This window comes from Lissotriton vulgaris, chromosome 2_1, assembly GCF_964263255.1.
Source record: "Lissotriton vulgaris chromosome 2_1, aLisVul1.2, whole genome shotgun sequence".
Taxonomy (NCBI): domain Eukaryota; kingdom Metazoa; phylum Chordata; class Amphibia; order Caudata; family Salamandridae; genus Lissotriton; species Lissotriton vulgaris.
Window position 1 is genome coordinate 694944129 of NC_141687.1, and position 23688 is coordinate 694967816.

Consider the following 23688-nt stretch of genomic DNA (forward strand, 5'->3'; position numbering starts at 1 on the left):
AAGCACATTCTTGTGCCAGATACTTGGTCTCTCTTAAAAATTACTAGATTCGTCAAGGTACTACAAAGAGCAGAGTATTTACTCTAACATGAATATAAGATGGATCATCGCGCTCGTGTGTGCTATTTAATATATGCCCAGTATGGCCTCTCAATCAGTACCATATTACCATGTTATCTTCTAATTTATGCATGTGTTAAGCTAAACACCACACTCAACAACTCATATAAAACCTTTTGTCACCAAGTGAAGCTGACAAGAGCTCTGTCATGGCACACCTGGAATTTTATTATCCCATATAGTGATTTCTCCAAGAAACTCATTACCAGGTCACAAAGGCTAGATAACCAGGTGCTAGATATTGTCCAAACGCCAACAAGAGTAGTGCCATCAGATTAGCACTCAAAGTATTCCACTCATTATAGCACTCAAAGGCTCCCAGTTAACACCAGGATCGAATTCAAGCCCTCTTCAGCTCTATATAGCATACTTGGACAAGGAACTGAAACAGTGGAGGTAGCATCTTACTAATCCCCACCCAGCAATCTCTGTTCTGTATCTGATTAGAAGTATCAACAAACCTATAAGAGGATGAAACATGGAGGCAGATCTGGGCATCCAAGGGCAAAGAAAGTGTCAACCACCCCTGAAACCTGAACCCAATCATATGAGAAACAGGAAGCACTTGAAACCTGAACTATTTAGACTTCCCTTCAGCTAAATACTTTTTAAATCTTTTTAAAGCACCTGTATGAGCAACTCATATGTTTTGAAATAACCTAATGCCTACATTAAGCACTGTAAAAACTACAAAATATATAAATAAGTATCCGCAGAGCATTATGTGAGCACACGCATTTGAGCTCTTTTGATGTGTTGCTTCATTCTGTCGCACTTGCCCTGCTGCAGCCCCCTTACTTCTGGCCTACCCGGGCCCTTATTACACATAGGGCGCACTTTTCCTATTTGCACCATAGTGCACACCTTTAGATAGGGGCACAGTGCGCGAACAGGGAGAGTGTACCCTATTCCAGAAAACACACTGCTCTCATGGCAACTGCAAACATGCGCTGCCCAGGCGACACCTCATACAAGTAAATTACAGAGCAGCTGCTTCAATCAAAACCACTCAGTGTACCATAGTGCAAGCAGCAACCTGCCTGCACTTTGATGAGGGATTAGAGAACCTCTTGCAGGTAGGTGCACCCACTTGCAGGACGGTGCCTGGAGGACCTCTTTTCCCCTCCAGAGAGCTGCCCTCTGGGGCACACTGACAGTGTACCACCCTTTTGTGGGCACATTCAGTGTGCCTCCTGACAGCCTCTTTGGCTTTGTGTCTTTGCCCATAATAAGGCACAGGCGCAGAGGTAACGAGATGTCCTCATTTGCATGGGGCAAGGCTCCGATGCAAATGATGGAATTATATAGTACCCATACCAAATAGACCATATTCAAATACTTCTCTGACCTCTGTCTCCAGGTCTTTTTCTTTACTGGGCCCTAACAACCACTATCAGTTTCCTAAGATTTCCACTTTGCCACCAACAAAGTCCCATTGTGCTAACAGACATGCATGGCACTTTTCAGGACAAACATACTGGATGTAAAGCTCACAACTTCTGGGGAAAAGAGATTGCATACAATCACTGCCTACACCTATGCCAAAGCAGAAATTATACAAACAGACAGAAACAAGTTTCATGGTTTTAGTTACATAGGGCTTATCATGTGGGAACAGCATTTCTAATGATCATGAGCTTTTACCTTATTTCGTGCTAACCAAAGTAGAATATATTACCTTAGGCAAATGTTTGTGACACACTGTTTCGGGGATGCCCTGGATGAAAATGTTTGTCATGTGCAGTAGAAAACTGCCCCAAAAATAGCCCCAACCGATTTTGGTCAAAGTTTAGGCTTAAACTTCAGTTTATTATTTAAAGTATCACCACGTGGTAGGAACACATTTGATGAAATCTGAGGAAGTTTTAGCTCTAAGAGTGTAGAAGTATTTCCTTACCTTTTCTATGAATGAGCCTTGCCTCTATCTTTCAGCATGATACAGAACAATGATGTAAGGAGAGAGCCAGTACTGCTACACAGGACACAAATAGTTAAAGTATCAGAGATTCTGGTATCTAGTGCATCAGTCAATGTGAATGAATAGATGGTAAATATTCACTGGGCTAGAAATAAAAGTAAGTTACACTTGAAAGTAGTTTACACGTGTAAATTTACTCATGCACTTGTGAGTAACTTTTTTACTTTTGGCTTTTAAAAAAATCTGAGTGTAAAGTCACTTAGAAGTGAAGATTTACGCATGTAGAGTTACACATCTTTACTCCCTGAAAAAGAGGGCGGAACCTAACTTACAATGTAATTTACTACTAAAAAATAAAGTGGTAAATTTAGCACCACACATGACCAACCACTGATAGTGCAACATCCTCCGATTCAAAATAATGGTTGCAGGGACTTAAATGTGAATCCTGGAAGAAATAATGTTAATTTAAGTTACATTAATTTGAATAGTTAAAAAGATAAATAAATATAATTTGAAACATTTATTAAAATGGAAAATAATTTTAAATGAATTATAAAATAGTTAAATAACTTTTTTGAATTTAATAATGAATGGAATAATACATTTTATTATGTAGAAGGAAATAAATTAAATGTAACTAAATACGTCACTTTTAAGAATTATTAATGCATGCTAAAAAATGTTGATTTTTAATTTTAGTTGTTAATTTATTTTTTCTTTAGGTCTACATCTCAAATACATAAGAATAATTTACATTATTGGTGAACATAAAGATACTTTAACAAAAGAAATTCTGAGTTGAATAAACCTTTTTACTTTTTCCCTATATTTTACAGTGCGGAGATCTACACCACCTGGGTGGAGATCTTTAAAGTATAGGGAACTTTTCCTTTTTCTTTACCATATAGAGATGCCCACCCCGACTGAGGATTCGCCCTATGTTATAATTTAGGGAAAATTTAAAAAGTTGAGTAACTCAAAAACAATTATCAAAAATATGTGTTATGATAAATATTATTGTAAATTAATTGTGTATGTGTTTAAATGCAGGACAAAATATAAAATGTAACAGCCCTGTTAATTTCATTTTGAAATAAATCGTTCATGCAAATATAATAAATATAGCAATATAAGTTTTAGAAGTTCAAATAAAAAAACTTAATTTTTACCTATGTAAAAAGAATCTACGACCATGCATTAATAATTATTAAATGGATAGAATTTAAAACGAAATATTTTTCCATCAATTTGTAAATGTAAAAATGTTGTTAAAATATTTTATAATTACATTGAAAATATGTGTTATTTTTATAAATTACCTTTAACATTAATTTATATTTCAGTTTATTCCTCACTATTTGAAATAATGTATTAACTATTTTGTATTGTGTTTTATTTTCAATACAAAAATGTTATTAAAATATTTTATGATTAAATTAAAATTACATAAAAATATGTATTATTTTTATAAATGATTCTTTAACATTAATCTATAGTTAGGTATATTCCTTCCTATTTTAAATAATGTTATATTAATAACTTCTGATGGGGTTTTATTTTAAGTCCCTAATTGTGGGCATCATTAGGATGTCGGTGGGGAACCACCCGACAGACAGGCCATCGGTCTGACCGCCACATTTTGATGCATGTGGTCAGACCACGGCGGTCGGGGGGGGGGGGGGGGGAGTGTGGGGGGGAAAAGGCCACTGCCTCCGACAGAATCCAAGATTCGGTCTGGGAGGCGGTCGCAATCCTATCCATACAATGGAGGAGGTAGGGATTAGGATGTCCCTTTCTGACTGCCTTTTCATGATGGTCCCACCTAATGAAAAGGCAGACGGAAACTGACTTTGGAGACCAAAAGCAGGGCCCTGTCCCCCGTGGGCCGCTGCTAAGTGGGCCTGGGGCACATGTAGTGATCCCCCACACATCAATACACTGTGTGCCATTCACGACATAGTGCCTGGCACATGATGCATGACTGTGCACAAAATGCTTTTTTCTACTGCGACTTGTGCTGTGGGCCTTTTCATGGGCCACAGCACAAGTCGCAATAGAAAAAAGCACTTTCTGACCGGTGTGCTGGTGGTCTCATTGTCATAGGACAGGTAGGACCCCGACTTATTTTCAGACTGACCACCAGCATAATTAGGGCCTCTGTTAATTTCCATATGAATAGGATTTCAATAAAAGTGGTTGGCCATGTGTGGTGCTAGACCTACTCCAGCACTGAGCTGAGGTGCTTTACTACTGTCCCTTTTAGGCTGTAGTAACTATAGAGGTGCAGTTGGTGAATAGCTATATGGTTGGCAATCCTCCCTGAACCAATCCCTGAACCTCTTTAAGTTGCTCCTTCCTAACCCCCTCCTCTTTATTCATAAGTATTTCCAATTGTCCAGCCTCACCTGTGTCACTTCCACATTTACTTCTAAAATGTATACTTACAGGTGCTGAAATTCTTCAGTCAGGGTGGAGATATCTAGACATACAAGTACAGTAGAGGCAGAGGCGTAAACTTGACGCTTAGGTTTGTGAGATGCATTTTGTAGTAAGTTTTGTAGTTCTACAAAAACATACTACAATTTGTAGTTTGTGAATTGTCCCCCACCATGTCAAATAGAAAATATGAGAGTTTTTGCAATTTCAGTGACATAGCATTAACCCAGGGTAAAGAAGAAAAGACTTTGGGTCACCCACTGAATCCCATCATTCACAATTCATTAAAACTACTTAAAGGTATTGGAAAAGAAGATAGCAACAATGGTAAGATCGCATTCAACCATGCATAAGTGAGGGTGGAAAATTCTACAGACCGGTATAGTATATCAGCCTTATGATCTCCCCTTGTGAACCTAATGCAGTTCTCCAGGATATCAGCTAATATGGGCTATAGTCCACTACCAGGGGCAAGAAGAGGCTATGTAATTGTATTTTAATGAATAAAAGCAACCTCCCACTAAAAGAATTGAAAGCAAATTACCTGTTTCCTGTGTAGTAGGTGGTTTATTTAACACAGTTTCAGTGAAAAAATTACTGAATGGTGTAGTCGTCTTCTTTATCGGGCCATTGATATCCCTTTCATTAACTTTTTTCCGAAATGTTCCAAAAATGCTCCAAGTGTCACTTTTTGTATGTGGTTCATCTGTGATATTTTCTGAAGGTTTGTCCCTAGTAAACCTCAGTGAGGAAAATAAAGTATTCTTTCTGTTTCGTAAAAATATGTCATCTCCTAGGTCCTTAGGAAAACTGTCTTTAATATTAATCCTTTCTAGGCGTTCCAGCATGGGATCCTCTGTATTGTTATTGCAAGACTTGTCATGCACCAGTCTACTAGGGGAGCCCTCTTGCCGGATGTACAAATTGTTAGGTGGAGAATGCTGTTCAGATGTTCTTTCCTCATAGAGAGTGGTCTTTTCAACTGGCTTAAAATAGCTAAGTGAATTTTTGAATGAGAAATCCGAAGCCTTTCTTGGCATCTGTGGACGTGAGACGTTTTCAACGTTACTCTGACTTCGCCTTAAACCCACAGACTGGCTAGCAGGTTTAGGAAAGTCGAAAACATTGCTTGGAGGAACAGGTTGCGGTTTATGGATTGGGCTACTTTTATTACTTTCTGAGTAGTTCAATGATCTTTTTATTGCATTTGCAATGATTCTAAACGGGGATTTAGGCCGACTCTGTGATTCTTCTTCTGCAGGATTTGCATTAGACACATTTAGTTCATTTTTACTGTCTGCTAGTGAAGGTGTAGTAGAGATCTGTGCAGCTGCAGATGATCTGGAAAACAGTGGCAGTTGCAACCTGCTCTCCCTCTTGGTAGAGCTAAGTTTAAAAGGTGTCGGAACAGACATATCCAGAGACGGGCTTCTTTTATACTTTGGACTAGTTCGTTGGGTGTTTCGTGCATTCCAATCAAGTAAATCTGCTCTTTCCCTGTCTGAAAGAATTAATTTTTTCAAGTGATTATTGTCATTATTGTCTTGGTCCACAGCAATGCTGTACTTTCTCAGACCAGTGTTATCCTTTTGTTCTCGGGATCGAAAATGTGGATCCATAGTTTGTTCCACAAAAGGTTCTGTCTCTGAAGAAGATTTTATCCCAAATTTTTGTATTTTTCCTGAAGTTTGTTTTTTGGTTTTGTCGTCAACCTCTTTGTTATTGTAAATTCCCAGTAGCCTTGGATGTGGCTGGACATTTTCATGGAGGTGAAGCTCAGGCTCTTTGATATCATTTGGCAGGCACTGGCGGTGAGGCACATAAGAGGGTAATTCTTGCTGGATCTCATTACTCGTTACTTGGAAGGATGTGGTATGAGCACCGTAGGGTCCTCTTGTCGTGTCATTCACACAAATCTGCAAAGGAATACAATACGACTATTAATTTCATCATGACAAAATGCAAAAGTGACTGCAAATGAGTTTTAATAGTAAAGGTAAAATGATTGCAGAAGTTAAGACTAGTAAAGTATCATGAAACTCCTAGAGACACTGCAAGTAAACCATGCTCCTACTCCAATAGTAACTTCTGAGGAACACAATTAAAAGATGATCAGCCGGTTTTCCCTCAAACCTTTGGCTACTGTAATGTCTTTCAAACTACAAAGATTACCACAAGAGAGGGCACCAGGGGCTAAGTGATATAGTCCCTGTTCTTGTCAGGACCCCGCATAGCAGTCGGGAACATATGAGAGCAACAGCTAACTGTTAGACAAGGATAGGAAAGACTAACATCAATTTGTGATGATTTCAGTCGCAGAAGTAGAGGTGCTTTGTTAGAGATAGTCAGGTTCAATTTATGAAGCGAGGAAAATTGATGTGTCTCCCTGCAAAAATCAGCACTGCAGGGAAAATAGGCACACTGTTGTGTAGCGACACATTTCAATACAAACAAACATTGACATGCAGGTGGAGAGAGGATACTTGGAGGAGAGAGAGAGGACAAAAAGGTAGGAGATGGTGCTTCAGGGGGGCTAGGAGTAGTGTTGCTGCAGCAGGCAATAGGAAACATGAGAACAAATGCCATCTGGTCATAGTCAAGGTGCAAAATAAGTAACAAAGTTTCTAAGCACACTATTATTTGTGTGCACTTTAGTTATAGGATTTTGACTTAGGGTCTGGTTATGATGTTGGGCAGACTGACGTCTGCCCGACTCCGAGGCAGAAGCAGGACCGCCCGACTAGGAATCAGAGGTCCCGCTGGCCGCATTAGGGTGCGACCACCTTCATGGCAGTTGCAATGTGTATAATTTGTATTGCGGTGTGTGCCGCAGGCTGCTACACATGTTGCAACACGAAAATAACACATTTCAAACATCCCTGACCCATGTGCACCGCCACATGGTGCAGGGATGTTTAGCGGGACAGCCCCCTTGGGCCTATGGCGGAGGGCCAGGGGTAAGGGTGGCCTGTTAGGAGCCCCCAAAGTCTTTTTCTGTCAGACTTGAAACGGCTGGTGGAAAGGCACATTGTAATCCCTACAGCGGTGTCTGAGCAGGCACCACCACCATTGTAGCCCCATCCGTAGGCCTGTGGGTGAGGGGGGCCTGCTACGGCCCCCAAGGACCAATTGCCACAGCCGTTTTGTCCTGGTCAATCTGCCTTCAGAACGGCTGTCTGAATCGGTCGTTGTACTCGCACGTTCGGAAACCATCTCCATTGAACTGTACGATTCGGCTCAAAATGACTCGGGCTGCCTGAGTTCCGTTTGGAACCAATTCGGACAGCCTAGACAGCTTCTTTGCATCGTACTTGGTCATCTGGAAAGGTGACCGATTCTGTAGAAAACAAGGGTTCTGAATCGGATTCGACAATACTAAATCCCATTCAGAGCACTTCCTAATGACATTGTAATTAGCCTCCAAATGTGTCAGGTTCGAACTAGTACAAAAAAAGGCCCGGACACCAAAATTGAAGTGGACCCCATTAGCAAGTAGATAGATAAAAGTGGCCCACAATTGCAAATCATGGCAGGCTTTGTGCAAAGTAGGGTAGACGGCATGCATTTGTATTTACTGTAGGCAATGTTTGTGGTAATACCAGGTAGTTCAACAGTAAAAACCGGTTCACATGCCAATAATCAGACTCATGAACTGCTAAAAAAAAAGAACCAGCTCTAACACTTATCTGTGAGACCAGTCATTTGGGCACTGCCCGATTGCCTTATAGGCAGGTCCGACCCTGCGTTATGTTTCCACCCAATTCAATACGTTACTATGCAGCTTAGGCTGGAATCATGTCATCACTTGAATTTACCTAACATGGAAATCTCTCCTTATTGCAGGATGTTCTCCATTTTGCATAGCTAAATATTTATTAAAATGTTGTTAGAATTTAAAAGGTTAATTAATAACCAGCACACCGAAACATGAACAGAAGGTAGGCTCAACAATTGTAATAAAATTAAAAGTAATTTCCAGTCTCCTATTTTAATTTTAGAATGTTATGTTCTGTTTCTTCAGATTCTGATTATGATCTTACATTGTACCATATGCATACTTTCTGGAAGAGTGTTTTTAAGTAGTTTTCTGCACATCAATATCAATTAATGACTAGTTTAACACCTTAATGATGTGGCCTCGGAACATTTGGTTTAATAATTCCAAATAAAATGTGGAATATAGTTACGGTTTTGCGTATCCAAGATTTGCTTACCTTGGCCCTTTCCTGACAAAAGTTCCATCAGGCCATTAACTCATTTCTCTTTGTCAAAGGAAGGTTTACAAATCAAACTTTTATGCGGCTCGGGACTGTTGTGCTACTCCTGGGGACTCCAAGTCCCAGGACTCACAGCGCAAGGAGGCATCATCACAGCTGAGGCCAGGGAAAGGAGCCCCTTTCTGAAGCTCAGAAGTGTCCTGCACCCGTCAGCGACAGGAAGAGAAGGGACAGGACCTACTCTCCTTTATCTGCCCCTCGCCCTTGGACTACTCCATTATTAGGCCAGGTATTTAAACTGTGCATCTTATGATGATCTTGAAATCGATATTTTTGCAGGCATCTATTGTTCTTTGACCATTGTTATAAGTTGGTAGCATTTACATTAATTACAAGAAACCACTGCTTCATTGATTTAAAATGGGGAAACGTAAAGAGCTAGAATTTAGCAAGGATCTTACCAGTTAAAAGAAAATACGAACAAGTGCTGGCTCTAATTGTACTTTGGGCAACATAGACTTACTCATATAAGAGGTTGAGTCCATTCTAAAAAATCCAGAACCCACACAGGATGCTAAGTCAGGCCAGAAGGTAGTACTCGCAATGTTTAAATGCAAAAGGGAAAGGGAACTTGGTGGAAAACCAACTGAGGGTGGCACATCTACACTGACTAGAGGACTAAATGGCACTGCTAAAAACACGGACCCTGTTGTGTCACCATTAACTGGAAAGCCCACATCACTCCTAAAATTGTTATAGCTCTTAATATCCTCTGCTGCAACAAGCATGCACACTTAGAGTAAACTTGTCCATGTCCTTCTCATCCTCTGCGGATACTAAGCAGACTGCTACACTGTCTTCTGTGCCCCACCTGATACCTGTCATATGAACTCTAAAGAGGGTGAAAAAATGTAAAATGTGTGGTACTTGTATAGCGCACAAATCACCCATGGGCATCTAGGCGCTTGTACGAATACCGCTGAGGAACCCTTCCAGGCCTTTCCCTGTGAAGTGCCCACTCCTGGGCACCCCCAAGGTGAAGCCAGGCATCCCAGCGCTGTTGTGGCCATTGTGGAGATTAAGCAAGCTATTGCCCAGAGTTGCAGAGTGGGACCCATGATTAGAATAGGCACCGAGGCGATAATTATCTAAATCTAATTATCAGGTCCGAAGAAGTTGAGCCCAGGACCCGCCGAGGCAGTAATTGAACCAAGGTCCCAGGCTAGACCTCTGCATGAGGGTCTGCCGCTCTAACCATTGAGCCACAATTCTCTGGACTAAGCTCTCTGCATCATGATTTACGTGAACGGATTTCTAGAATTGATGACCTGGCAAAGTTACAAGTGATGCCCAATCCCAATTGTAGATGTGGGGCGGAAAATGTTCTAAGGGGGACCCCAAGCTGTGCATTGATGATCTTGAAGCAGGCAATGATGTAATGTCTTCTGCTACCCCTTCACAGGTTCAGAAAGGGGCTCTATTGATTAGCTTGGATCTCACAAACGGGGCTAACCTGGTCCACCTACACCAGCGCCAGCGCCAGCCTCCCGTACTATTCACAACCATGAAAACAACATTTCCAACATGATTACTTTAATGTGGCTTTCTCAGGCAAGTTCATGTGCCAGCCGCCCAAATGTTCAATTATGAGATTGGGGTGGTCAACTTTATGAGGTAGACTATCCACTAGGTACCTCACTATCCCAAGTGGCACCCCTTCCTTTTTAGTGCCACCCGGTGGGGTCAGCAAGGTAGTGGATATGACCCCTGTTCCCAAACTCGCCCATATGCATTTGAAGATCCAGAATCATCAGCTAACCAGGTCATACACTGGATTAGAACTAAGCTTAAATGCTTATTCAAGTTATACTCTATCCACTGGGCCTGCCCCAGTATGACTACATTTCTGTGACGTTCAATGATAAGGAACTGGTTGACAGGCTTATTAACTTAGGACTACTCACTACTCATTTAGTTGGGCCCTCTTCATCTGCAAATAGGCTCAAGTTACATCCTCCTTTAGGGCCCAAAACACGTATTGAATCAGGACCATGTAACTATACTTTAAGCACTCTACTATGTGCTAGACGAGTGGGGTCAAGTACATGTAATCGACTGACTGAGCATCCCGATAGGGAATCTGCTCACCAACGCAGAAGCAGGTAGTTCACCAGGTCCTCATGAAATCAGCTCATGCGTAGCCCCTGTGACAGTGATGGCAGGGTGGTTGGATCTTGAGTCTCCAAAAGGGTCTGATGGGGAGGAATAAGGCATACAAACCCAGGCTAATTACTGGCCCTGGGATATACAAGATAGTGACGTTAGCTCTCCATTAGCCGATTTCTCCATCATCTCCTGGAACCTGTCTGGTATAAATTCTAAACTTTGTGTTACTGAATGGGCCTCATATATAAAAAACTTTGATATGTTTGTTTTCTAAGAGACATAGTCTACCGATAAGGTGTATCTTAATGTTTTCACCACCTATAGTATAGAGGCCATACTACCTCGTAAAATCTGGTTGTGCTTCAGGGGGTTTAGTGGTTTTCATAAAAAATGTTGTACTTCATGCACACATTCTATACTAAAAGTTGACTTGCATGATCTAATTGGGGTTCTTCTCAAGTTTTCTATGAGCCTGAGTGTGGTAATTGTTTTTGCTTATTTAAGATCGGTACCAGCTAGTACAGACTTGCCAATTGTAGTGCTCTTGGACAATCTTATTGAATCACAGCAGAAGCATGCCAAGGTTATTGTTGCCACTGATTTTAATGCCGCCTTTGAGCCCTCCACTTGCATTAACCACCCACAACAGGGTCCTCGCCGGAGCTGGAGCAAGATCACCGCCGAGCAGCTCACCACCTCCCTCCGCCAGAACCTTCCCGCCAGCACTACGGGCCCCAACGAAGCAGCCAGCAACCTCACACATTGGCTGACCACCTGCGCCAACGACCTCGCACCCCTAAAGAACCCCCCCCCTGCAGGCCCAGAAGCAAGAAAGCCCCCTGGTTCACCAACGAACTCCAGAACTCCAAGAAGAACTGCCGCATCCTTGAGAAAGCCTGACACCACAACCAGACCTCAGACAACATGATCGCCCTCAAGCACGCCACCCGCAAGCACCACCAGCTGATCCGCACCACCAAGAAGAAAGCATTCAAAGAACGTCTGGACAACAATGCCATGACAGCAAGGAACTCTTCACCATCGTTAAAGAGCTCTCCAACCCCAGCGCCGGAAACGACGACATCACACCCTCGCAAGACCTCTGCGACTCACTCACCTCGTTCTTCCACCGCAAGATCGCCGACATACACAACAGCTTCGACGCACCAACCTCGCACCCAACCGCCGAACCAACGTCCCCTACCACCACCCTCTGCAACTGGACCCCAGTCAGCACCGAAGACACCACCCGCACGATGAACACCATCCACTCCGGATCACCAACCGACCCCTGCCCCCACCACGTCTACAACAAGGCCGTCGCCATCATCGCACCCCAACTCCGGGACATCATTAACAGCTCCTTCGCATTCGCCACCTTCCCAATGAGCTGGAAGCACGCCGAGCTCAGCGCCCTCCTGAAGAAACCAACAGCGGACCCCACTGGCCTCAAAAACTTCTGCCCCATCTTCCTCCCTATACCTGCCAAAGTCATCGAGAAGACCGTCAACAGACAGCTCGCCGCCTTCCTCGAGACAAATGGATCCCTCGACTCCTCGCAGTCCGGCTTCCGAGCCAACTACAGCACTGAGACCACCCTGATCGCAGCCACTAATGACATCAGATTCCTGCTCGACAACGGGGAAACAGCAGCCCTCATCCTCCGGGACCTCTCCGCAGCATTCAACACTGTCTGCCACCGCACCCAAGTACAGCGCCTCAGCAACATCGGAATCCAAGAGAAAGCACTAGAGTGGATCATCTGGTTCCTCGCCGGAGGAACCCAGAGAGTCCGCCTTCCCCCGTTCAGATCCGAGGCCACCGAAGTCATCTGCGGCGTACCACAAGGATCATCACTCAGCCCAACCCTCTTCAACGTCTACATGAGCCCCCTCGCAGCCATCGCACATCAACACAACCTCAACATCATCTCCTACGCCGACGATACCCAGCTGATCCTCTCCCTCACCAACGACCCCACCACCGCCAGAACCAGCCTACACGAAGGAATGAAAGACGTCGCCGAGTCGATGAAGAACAGCCGCCTGAAACTGAACTCAGACAAGACGGAAGTCCTCATCCTGGAATCATCTCCCTCCGCCTGGGACGACTCCTGGTGGCCTCCTGCCCTGGGCACCACTCCCAAGCCAACGGACCACGCACGCAACCTGGGCTTCATCCTGGACTCCTCCCTCTCGATGACCAGACAAGTCAACACTGTCTCCTCATCGTGCTTCAACACCCTGCGTATGCTCCGTAAGATCTTCCGCTGGATCCCCACCAAGACCAGGAAGACCATCACCCACGCACTCGTCACCAGCCGACTGGACTACGGGAACACCCTCTACGCCAGAACCTCAGCCAAACTGCAGAAAAGACTCCAACGCATCCAGAACGCCTCCGCACGACTTGTCCTGGACATCCCCCGAAACAGCCACATCTCCGGCCACCTGAGAGACCTACACTGGCTCCCCGTCAGCAAGAGGATCACGTTCAGGCTCCTCACCCACGCACACAAGGCTCTCCACGACCAGGGCTCCAAGAACCTCAACGACCGCCTGACCTTCTACAGGCCCACCCGCCAGCTACGATCGACCAACCTCGCCCTCGCACCACGTACCACGCATCCGCAGAGCCACCGCGGGAGGAAGATCCTTATCCTACCTGGCAGCCAAGACCTGGAACTCCCTCCCCATCCACCTTTGGATGACCCAGGACCACCTTTCCTTCAGGAAGCAACTCAAGACCTGGCTGTTCGTGCAGTAACCTACCCGTCTCCCCCAGCACCTTGAGACTCTTCCGGGTGAGTAGCGTGCTATACAAATGTATACCTTTCCAATCTAGCTAGAGTCAGCCTCAGTTGTGGTGGGTAGGGGCCCAAGAGCCTGTATTGGGCAAACTCATTCTGATACAGAGATGGCACCAACCGTTAAGAGAGTGGCATAAAGGAACAACATCGACTATGTCCTTGTCAGTTTGCACTTATGGCTCTTACTCGAGGATATAACTATCAATAATTGCATTGATAGTGATCATAACTCCTTGATTACCACCTTCAAGGGAGTTTCCTTTGATAAACTAGTTGTTTTGGACCACACGGATGTGCCCCATCCATTGCTCTCTAACAATTACTGTCAAGTCTCCTGGCCCTACGTTTTATAATCTGAACAGGATGTCTGAGATTCATCATCACTTCGTTGAACATTTGGCTAAATTAATTGAATGCCTTGAAGAGGATATTCCCATAATAGAGACCCATGCTAAGTTCTTCCCCAAGCTGCAGGAGTTGTGTTATAGAAAGGTCATTCATAACCAACTTCCTTGTGCTAAAGTAAAACCTTCGTCCAATCAAGAATGTGTTGAAGCAAAAAGAGAATTTCCGTAAGCCATTAGATCTCTCACCCAGAAATCAAAAAGGCCAAATACCTGGACAAACAGATGCTCTAGAATTCGAAGAGAGCCTGGGAAGTTAAAGTGTGGCAAGACTTAGTTCATGCTGCCAGGACAAACAACAACAACAACAACAAAGCATAATGTCCAATATTGTCCCACAGAAGTCTTGATAAAACCCACACTGCTTCATTTCACATCCAGCCTGATGAATGGGCTTCTCACTTCACCTCTTTGTATGCTAAAGCTGATGTAGCCCCAGGTGCCACAGCCTCGACTAGCATCAACATATCTGATGTGTGTCCCCATTTAACCTTCAGTCTATCTGACACTAGAGGTGTTATGAATCATCTTAAGCTGGTAAAAGCCCCTGGCCCTGAAAATATCCCTGTTGATCTATTTAAATCTGAGCCCACTGTTTGTTACCATTCTGCGTTCCGCTTGGAGCGCGGTGTTAAGCAAAAAACTCCGAAGTAGGGCATAGTTTACCGGCCCACCCCCTCCTCATGAATTTGCATGGCCGCAGTATCCAGGGTTGCATGCCTGTTTGATGGTGGTTCAGTTTAGAGTAAATGACTCGGAAATGAAATGTGCCAGAATCTGCCCAGTGTGTAAGCTCCTGGGCCAAAATGGGCAGTCCATGGCCTTAACATAACATTCTGCCCTGGAAGTGCTTGGTGAAAGCAGCATAGGGCGAGGGACACAGGATAGCCAGCCCAGGCCTTGCAGTTCCCGGGCCTGCAGCACTGACTCAAGAGCCACGGAAAGGACTAGGAGCCGGTAGGAGTAAGGAGAAGAAGGATGGCTTTGGCTGCCCCAGGCACCTGTTCCACAGGAACCAGACTGTGGATGTGCAGCCTTAAGTGCAGGAGGCTGGACCCCCTGGCTGCGGATAGGACGTCCCAGAGGTGCGCTGGAGTTGTCAGACGCTGGCCTGATTGTGGGCTCTGGAACTTCATAGGAGAAGGGCAGCGGACACAGGACAGGCACAGTTTGGCAGCTGGAGGCAAAAGAAGCACCGGAGCATCCAGGACTCCACCTCTCTCCACACTGGAGTTAACTTAAGGTGAGCGGGGGTCCTCTTAAGGACATGCACACCATCATTTTGCTGCAGTTGTAAAAAATACTAATAGGATTCTAGCAACAATTAGAACCTGTTGCCCAGGCGCTGTAAGTGAAATACAGAATTGAATTTGCCAAAACATAGGCCCTTGTCTGATTTACAAGTAGCAGGAACCCACCCTTACTAGCTATATGAAGCTCCTGATTAATGCCATTGCAGCTGTCTGAGAAATTCCTGACACTTGGAGGGGGTGGAGTTCATTCCCATCAATAAAAAAGGCAATGGTGGCAAGCCTTGCAAGTATTGCCCAATCATCCTCATTGACAACTTACAAAAGATCTTCGCCAGCCAGATGCTAGGCAAACTATTTGCCTGGATGTATGAACATCATTTAATGTCCCCACTACAAGCAGGTTTTTGTACCAGAAGTGGCAATGCTGATCAGGTGTTTCGGTTTGGCACCATGTCTTGGAAATATGTCCTGTTGAATAAACAAAATCTCTATGTGGTGTTTGTCACATTAAGTGCAGCTTTTGACCTTGTCCCTCGCTCTTAAGTGTCCTTGCTGAATTCTGTGTGCCTCGCAAACTGGCTCACCTCATTCCATACCTTTATGAACATAATTATGCCCAAGTGCGGTTGGGTGCTAAAGGTGAATTGACCGATCGGATTCCATTAAACAGAGGCATTCGCCAGGGGTGTGTACTTGCGCCTACACCTTTGTCTCTGTATGTCAATGACCTGGCTACACATTTATTGGACTGTTTAAAGGATTTGCCCTCCCTGAAGGTACTAAGATACCTATTTTACTCTTGGCTGATGACTCTTTACTTATTCCTAAGACCTCAATATACATACAAAACCTGATTGAACGTATTTTAATCAAAGAGGGCTGGAACTGAATGCTTCCAAAACAAAGTTTATAGTATTTTGGGAACCGACCACCGAGGAAGTGTGCTAGGAGGGTAGTATCTAACAACTTGGAACAAGTATTCAGCTTTGAGTATCAGGAGATTGAACTTATTTTCCTGGGAATCTCAATTTAATAGGAGTACTCATTCAAAACAGGTGCAATGCTATTGCATGCATGCACTTTAAAACCAGTTTGTGTTCAATTTCTCCAGCTTTGGAAGCATACAGAAAAAGGCCCATAATGCTGCTCTATATGGAGCAAAACTTTGTGGCTTTAATGAATCACATAAGTTAACCAGTGCAGAAAAAAGTTTTATAAGATCCCTAATCTGAGTTCTAACAAGCTACACCTGTTGTACCATTGCCCTATAACACCGGGCTAAAAATAATTTCTTAACTAGCAAAAATAAAACCTGTGCTTTATTGTCTAAGGCTGTGGTCTATCCACGAGTTAATCCATTACAAATATTATGAAGATGAGGAGGATGACTAATCTCGGTGGTTATGGCGCTTCACAAGTATATAGGCAGATTATGTCAACTATGTTAGTAGTATCGTGTGTTGTTGGGTGCCTAGGCATGGGTCGTCATCCTATACCCACCAGTGATCAACAGATTCCAATATGTATAAACAAGACCTATCACACCAACAGAAACCAATCAACAATAAAGTTTAGTACAATCAATCATTTCACAAAAATCATGGAGGTCCGGTGTAAATTGTAATTCATTTAATTTTTGAGGCTTTCCCCAAGTCCAGCCAACACGTGTTTCGTCGATTGGGCAGGAACCCACGACTTCATCAGGGCTGATATTCAGTGATTATCTATTCTTATGCCTTCTGGCTGGTTATACTTCCGACCCAGCCTTATGTGGCATGGGTGAAGAACTCCTATCAGGTCTTGGTCTTAGTGTCTTTTGGCGCCTCTTCAAATAGGTAAATATTCGAGTCCCCGTGGATTGAATTAAAGTATTATCCAGATATGAATATCAAAGGTGATCGTTTAGTCTTCCCTCCAGTAATATTATTGAAGGTAGATTCCCCAGCTCCTAATATTCGGGAGTCCCGGGGCGGCGTGTTCCGATTCTCTTTGCGGCGCGTACTTCCGTATTGTGGACTTCCACAAGGGAATCTACCTTCAATAATATTACTGGAGGGAAGACTAAACGATCACCTTTGATATTCATATCTGGATAATACTTTAATTCAATCCACGGGGACTCGAATATTTACCTATTTGAAGAGGCGCCAAAAGACACTAAGACCAAGACCTGATAGGAGTTCTTCACCCATGCCACATAAGGCTGGGTCGGAAGTATAACCAGCCAGAAGGCATAAGAATAGATAATCACTGAATATCAGCCCTGATGAAGTCGTGGGTTCCTGCCCAATCGACGAAACACGTGTTGGCTGGACTTGGGGAAAGCCTCAAAAATTAAATGAATTACAATTTACACCGGACCTCCATGATTTTTGTGAAATGATTGATTGTACTAAACTTTATTGTTGATTGGTTTCTGTTGGTGTGATGGGTCTTGTTTATCCTTTACAAATATTGTCTAAATACTAAAAGCAAACTCACATAAAATACCTTGGCTAAATCATGCTTCCAGTTGGTTCATCAAACTAGGGCGCTAATGGTTTTGGGACAACCCAACTACCATAAAAACAGATGTAGAAGTTCTAAAAGCACATTATTGGACCTTTGTCTATGACCAGTATGTTTTAAACTTGGGTACCTAGCGGCTACCAGATCAATGCTTTGATTTTAAACTTGTTTCCAAGTTTGAAACATTTCTAGACGTTATAAGAATCTCCCTTTGCGAAAAGCATATACGCAAGATTCCCAATGGAGAGCTTTTCTCTCAATTCTTTGCGAGGAAAATAGAGGAATGGTGTCACGGTGTGTGACATCGGTCCTGAAACTCGGGAAAATATATTGTTCTGTTGGCCAGTATATCGCTGTGTGCATGAACTAAGTAGATTCGACCAATATGTTTGAATGTAGGTACTAGGAGTTGCCACGTTGCTTTCAGAACGCTGAAATATGATACCTCCCACTCTACTGTTTTGGCATGAGTCGCTTTCTGTGGGGTGTTTGCTATGAGAGGAGCAGGCTTTTAGCCCAGCCTGAGCCAATCTTAACCCATCAAAGATAGGCATCGTGCATTCTGATTAGGGTCTAGTATCTCACAAAATGGTGCACTTTCTTTTCAAGGCATTTAGCTTGAGCAGAAAAGAACACAGAGTGATTTCGGATATCTAGCTATTTTCCATAATGATTCACTTCCAAATAAGTAAATTATGTGATTTGAGTCTCATGACAATGTTTGCACTTGTTTTCGTCAAGTTTAAGTAAATTTATTTTACAGATGCCATGCTGGAGTACACATAGTTTAGTAATGTATCTAAGTGTATTGTAGAGTTCATTGACACTGATCATTGATGAATCTTATTTTTTTTATATAATTCAGTCTTTTATATCTTGTCCCTCGTATAACAACCTAGCTATGAGTAGGACATTTTTGAGATATTTTATGTGTTGCTACTTTTATATGAATTGTTTCAAATAACATGTCCAGTTTATCTATTTATTGATACGTGGGTGCAAGAGTTAAGAACAGAACTAATGGAAGGGTTTATCATTTAAGTCAATGCAGTAGTGAGCATAGGAAATCATCTTGACTGACTGATCCTTCATACATGGAATTGCATGCCACTGACACATCTTCAAATCCCTTGAGGTAAATTTACCAAAGCAGGCGGTGAAACAGACACGTTCCAGGGGCAGTGGGTACAAAAGTAGTAGCAAGTCCCTGCACCAAAATCATTCCCTAGTTCCAGGTATGTTTAGAAAGTAGGTATTGATTGACTCTGGGAGGTCAGAGAGGGACTTCGTAGAGGTGTTCTTTCAAAGTAGGTATTGATTGACTCTGGGAGGTCAGAGAGGGACTTCGTAAAGGTGTTCTTCAAAAGTAGGTATTGATTGACTCTGGGAGGTCAGAGAGGGACTTTGTAGAGGTGTTCTTCAAAAGTAGGTATTGATTGACTCTGGGAGGTCAGAGAGGGACTTCGTAGAGGTGTTCTTCAAAAGTAGGTATTGATTGACTCTGGGAGGTCAGAGAGGGACTTTGTAGAGGTGTTCTTCAAAAGTAGGTATTGATTGACTCTGGGAGTCAGAGAGGGACTCTTAGAGGTGTTCTTCAAAAGTCTCTGTCCCCTTCTCACCCCTTCTCACCAGACATCTAGTTGGTGGGTTACTTCCATCACTGAACACTGTGCCGTTGGTTAGTGGATGTGGACGGCACTGCCACCATCCTACTAATGAAAAATGTTGGTCCTCTCTGTTATTTTACATATTTCTGTTTGATAAATAAGCACTGCTCACACTAGATGGTAGACTAGGGGTGGAACCTAAGTTTGCATTAGACCTGATTGGCCACCGGGCCCAGGTTGGCCATGAGCATGCTCAGGCTGGCCCAATTGGCAACTCAAAATTAGGCTTCGCCGATAATGTTGGCTCATGTTTATCAAGGGTGCATGCTTTTTCACCACCTCAATTTTTTCCATAGTTGCCAACCAGTTTTTGAAGGACTCCTCTGATGTATAATGTTCTCATCGTGCAGTTCAAAGAAGACCTGCTATAGATGTATTTTTGGGGGCTGGAGGCTTTGTTTCCTTTGAACAGTAACAGTTTTGTATGGGGTAAATATGTGTCTTAGTTAACTTGAACAGTGTTATATTCATGCTGGTTAGGTAGATATTTTGATTCATTTAAGCCCTGTAATTAGAGTGTTAGTCAGCATCAATTCTTTCAAATTCTAAACAGAGCAGATCACAATGCTTCTGCCCATTCATAGTCTGTAAATGTAAAGTCATACGACCTCATTACAAGAAGGGGGGTCAATTCCAACCCACGCGTGAACACCTGTTACCACTTGGGGCAGAATTACGAGTATTTAACGTTTCCAACAATTATTGATGTGCTGAATTCCTCAACCTCAATACATTTTTGCAGGTTGCACAAGGGAAATATGTACGCTATTTACTGTCCCATGTGGATTTTTGTGCATTAAACACTAACATCTGCATGTTATTCCCCACAAAATCGTAATAGGTGCTATTTATGGCACCCAGTAAATTACGTACATTGTGGTATCTTCATTTTTCAGGTTTGCTAAATATCCTCTCAATAGGGATGTTATCAGTATTCCCACAAGGCTTTGCTCAAATACATTGATATTGCTTTGGTTTCTTTACATCTTTCCTCTCCCCACCGACGTGCTAGTATAGGGTTGATTCTCCATACCAATAGTGTATCACCATTTGCCCACTGAGCAAAGGGAAAAACAAATTTGCCCAGCTCACAGGTGCATAGAGATGATAAGATCATGCTCAGGCACCCTCACACAGTGACAGTAGCCAAACTGTGCTCTTTTATCATTTAAGGAATAACAGGCACAATGACCTAGAAATCAGTGAATCAAACAAAACAAAAACCTGTCTTGAGACCTAGGAGTACCCTAAGCATCCATATACATTCTTGACTCCCAAACCATCTTTCTATTTTAGGAATAAAGTCAATGTACCTCGTTATGGGAAAGATCTTGGTAGTCCGACAGATTTGGGGTCACTGAGGATTTTTCATCTGAGTTCAACTCTGTCTTCTTTCCAATGAACATAGGAAATGCTAGAAAAAACAAAAACAAAACAGGTTACGTAATTTCTACAACTTACGTTGAAAATATTGCCTTGCTGATTATAACATGCAGTAAAAGAAACATATTTGTTTAAATAGGTTGTTAACCTGCGCAATTATTGAAACATGACCTTCATAAATAAAGGGTAGTCAGAACTAGCTTGGCCCAATCAGAAAACATGTGTTCTCTTTTTGACACTCTTTATATGTATTGACCATACACATTTTAGTTGAGGTACTAAGCAGACGTACGTCTATGGAGCAGATGGAGGTCACCTTGCTCATAAAGACCAAGGCCTCATGTCTTGGACTATGTCAACATGGTGACTTCCGGAGGTCCATTGATGTGTTCTATGCATGCAAAAATTCTGTACATATTTCATATATGAAAACTCCACAGTTTATATTTCCGTGTCAAATTTCTCACAATCCATAGTTTATATACTGTACAGTAATAAGTCTCCACTTCATACTCATCAGTGGTTGGTGGTTGGTGACGGTGGATGGCTGAAGTGTAGAGTTTATTATTGTGTTGTATTAAATTGTTGACTTTCTGTCTTGTTCCACTGTTTTTATTATAAAGTTCTACTGGCGGTATGTTCTTTCTCATTTTTGTGTTATATATTTATCTAATAGGTGTTGTACTCTGGTGTTACATTGTTATTTTGTTGTGTTGCACGTTGAGTTGAAGTTGTTTGTGTTGTGTGGTGTTACATGGTTTTGTGCTGTTTTTGTGGAGTTGTGCTGCAATAATGTGTAGCTGTAGTGTGTCTGTTATGTTTCAGTTTGGACCAATCGGGGATAAGGGACATTTCTAAAGAATATATAAATACTAGCAGATGCACACTCAAAGGGAAAAAAGTGACTTTATTGGGCAGGAAGCAGACAGCAAGATCAGCACGTGTCGGTTCACGCAGGAACCTTTCTCACTGGGAACATAAAAGCATTGGTCTTGCTATCTACTTCCTGTACAATAAATATTTAACCTAATGCAACGCCAATACTGTTTTTTCTATTCATAGTCCAATCAATGCCAACATGTGGAAAACATCAGCATTTGACCATTTCAGCCATAAGAATGTTACACTGAAGCTTGAATTAAGCACAAAATACAAAAAACCTTTGTTATTGTTTTCTTTCTATGGCTTTGTTCTAAAGAGATTATTAAAAAAAATTCAAACTTTATTTGTATTGTAAATAGCAAGAGACAATTTAGAATGGAGTGTATGATGGTGCGAGTGGTGTGAACAACGCTATTGATGTGTTTGTAAGTGGAGTGAAAGAGTTTGAATGGTGAATTGGTAATTTGTATATGTGTATGTTTTAATATGATATTTGTGTTGTAATTAATAAAATATAAATGCATTGAAAAAATTCTAAAATGTTCTTTATCGCAAAATAAGATTATTTAAAAAGTGATGAACTCTGACAGAACTAGCAGTCTTTAGCCTATGTTGCTGATGTTTTCCACATGGTGGCATTGATTGGACTATGAATAGAAAAAACAGTATTGGCGTTGCATTAGTTTAAATATAGGTCAGTGGCCTGGCCTTACTGTTGGGGGTCCGAACCCAGTGTTGTTATTAGCCTGTACAATAAAGGCACTTCAGGGCATTAGTGTAAATCTGCTGGTTTATCTGAAAGGATTCATAAAGTGAATGGGTTCTTGCGCCCATCACGCTCCACTCACCTTGAAACACGGTCCCACAACAAGCAGCTAATTCTATCTATCTATCTATCTATCTATCTATCTATCTATCTATCTATCTATCTATCTATCTATCTATCCTACTATCCATCTATCCATCTATCCATATATAGCACACAAACACCCTCACGCAACTCACTGCGAAGGAACGAGCCACCCTTGATCAGCTTATTAAAAAGTTTTTTATTATGGTACCAAACAATGTGTTTCGACCATATACACATATACATATATTTTAACTCCTTGCGTTCGTTGGACAGCCACTGGCTGCCCGGCGTCATGGTGGGCATGTGCAGAGGACTGGTGGGGGCAGTCCGAACTCCGCCCACGCAATAAAATGGCTGCACTGCACAAAAATACACGCAGCGCGGAAAGGGTTAAAACTGTTTGACAATCTGCACAAAACATTCTCTCCCAAAAATCACATCTACCTAAGCTCCTTTCTGGAACATTTCGGGGTGATATCTCAAGTGGGAACTGAGAATAAGGGGGTGTCCCAAAACACAATTACCCATGCAATTTCTATAGGGATATTTGAACAGTTACACAGAGAAATGGGCTGAACAGAATTACACCAAATTTGGCAGAAAGCAGGATCTTTACCAAGAAAGCGTGCTTTTTGTTATTTTGTGAAAGTTTGCTCAACCATTTTGGAGAAATAAGGTTCTGCAAATTATAAAATAGAGCAATTAAATTGGTTGCAAGGGCTTTTTTTCCCCACCGGTCAGTTTGGTCCCAGAGGACCAAGCGATCTCATTGGCTGGCCACATCATGAAAGAAAATGTTGTGCCTACCATTAAAGGACGCAGAGAATTGGTTCCCATGTCCTGAAACTAAAACAAAATAGTAGTAGTAAAGAGTAAAACTCTAATCAGAAGCCCTTTGGCCCTTATGGGGGGCCAGAGGGCCACCTACCAGGCCTAAGATATATAAATACTATTTTCAGCCTGCTGGTCCTATGGTACTCTTTCTGGAGATTTTGAGAAGCAGGAGTCCTAGCAAGGCCCCTATATGGTCCAGTGGGGCTCCCTCATGAGCTAGCATGGATCCATGAGG

General features: G+C 42.7%; 1 protein-coding gene across 6 annotated transcripts in view; it reads right to left on the reverse strand.

Moving 5' to 3' along the window:
- The window catches only part of MICAL2 (microtubule associated monooxygenase, calponin and LIM domain containing 2), a 906862-nt gene that overhangs the window by 202161 nt on the left and 681013 nt on the right, over positions 1 to 23688 (reverse strand). For all 6 annotated transcript variants that reach the window (XM_086955940.1, XM_086955941.1, XM_086955938.1 and 3 more), the window contains 2 exons: positions 20815 to 20915; positions 5022 to 6393 (listed from right to left, as the gene is read on the reverse strand). In XM_086955940.1, the coding sequence (XP_086812066.1) occupies positions 5022 to 6393; positions 20815 to 20915 (1473 nt within the window). The remainder of the gene's footprint in view (positions 1 to 5021; positions 6394 to 20814; positions 20916 to 23688) is intronic.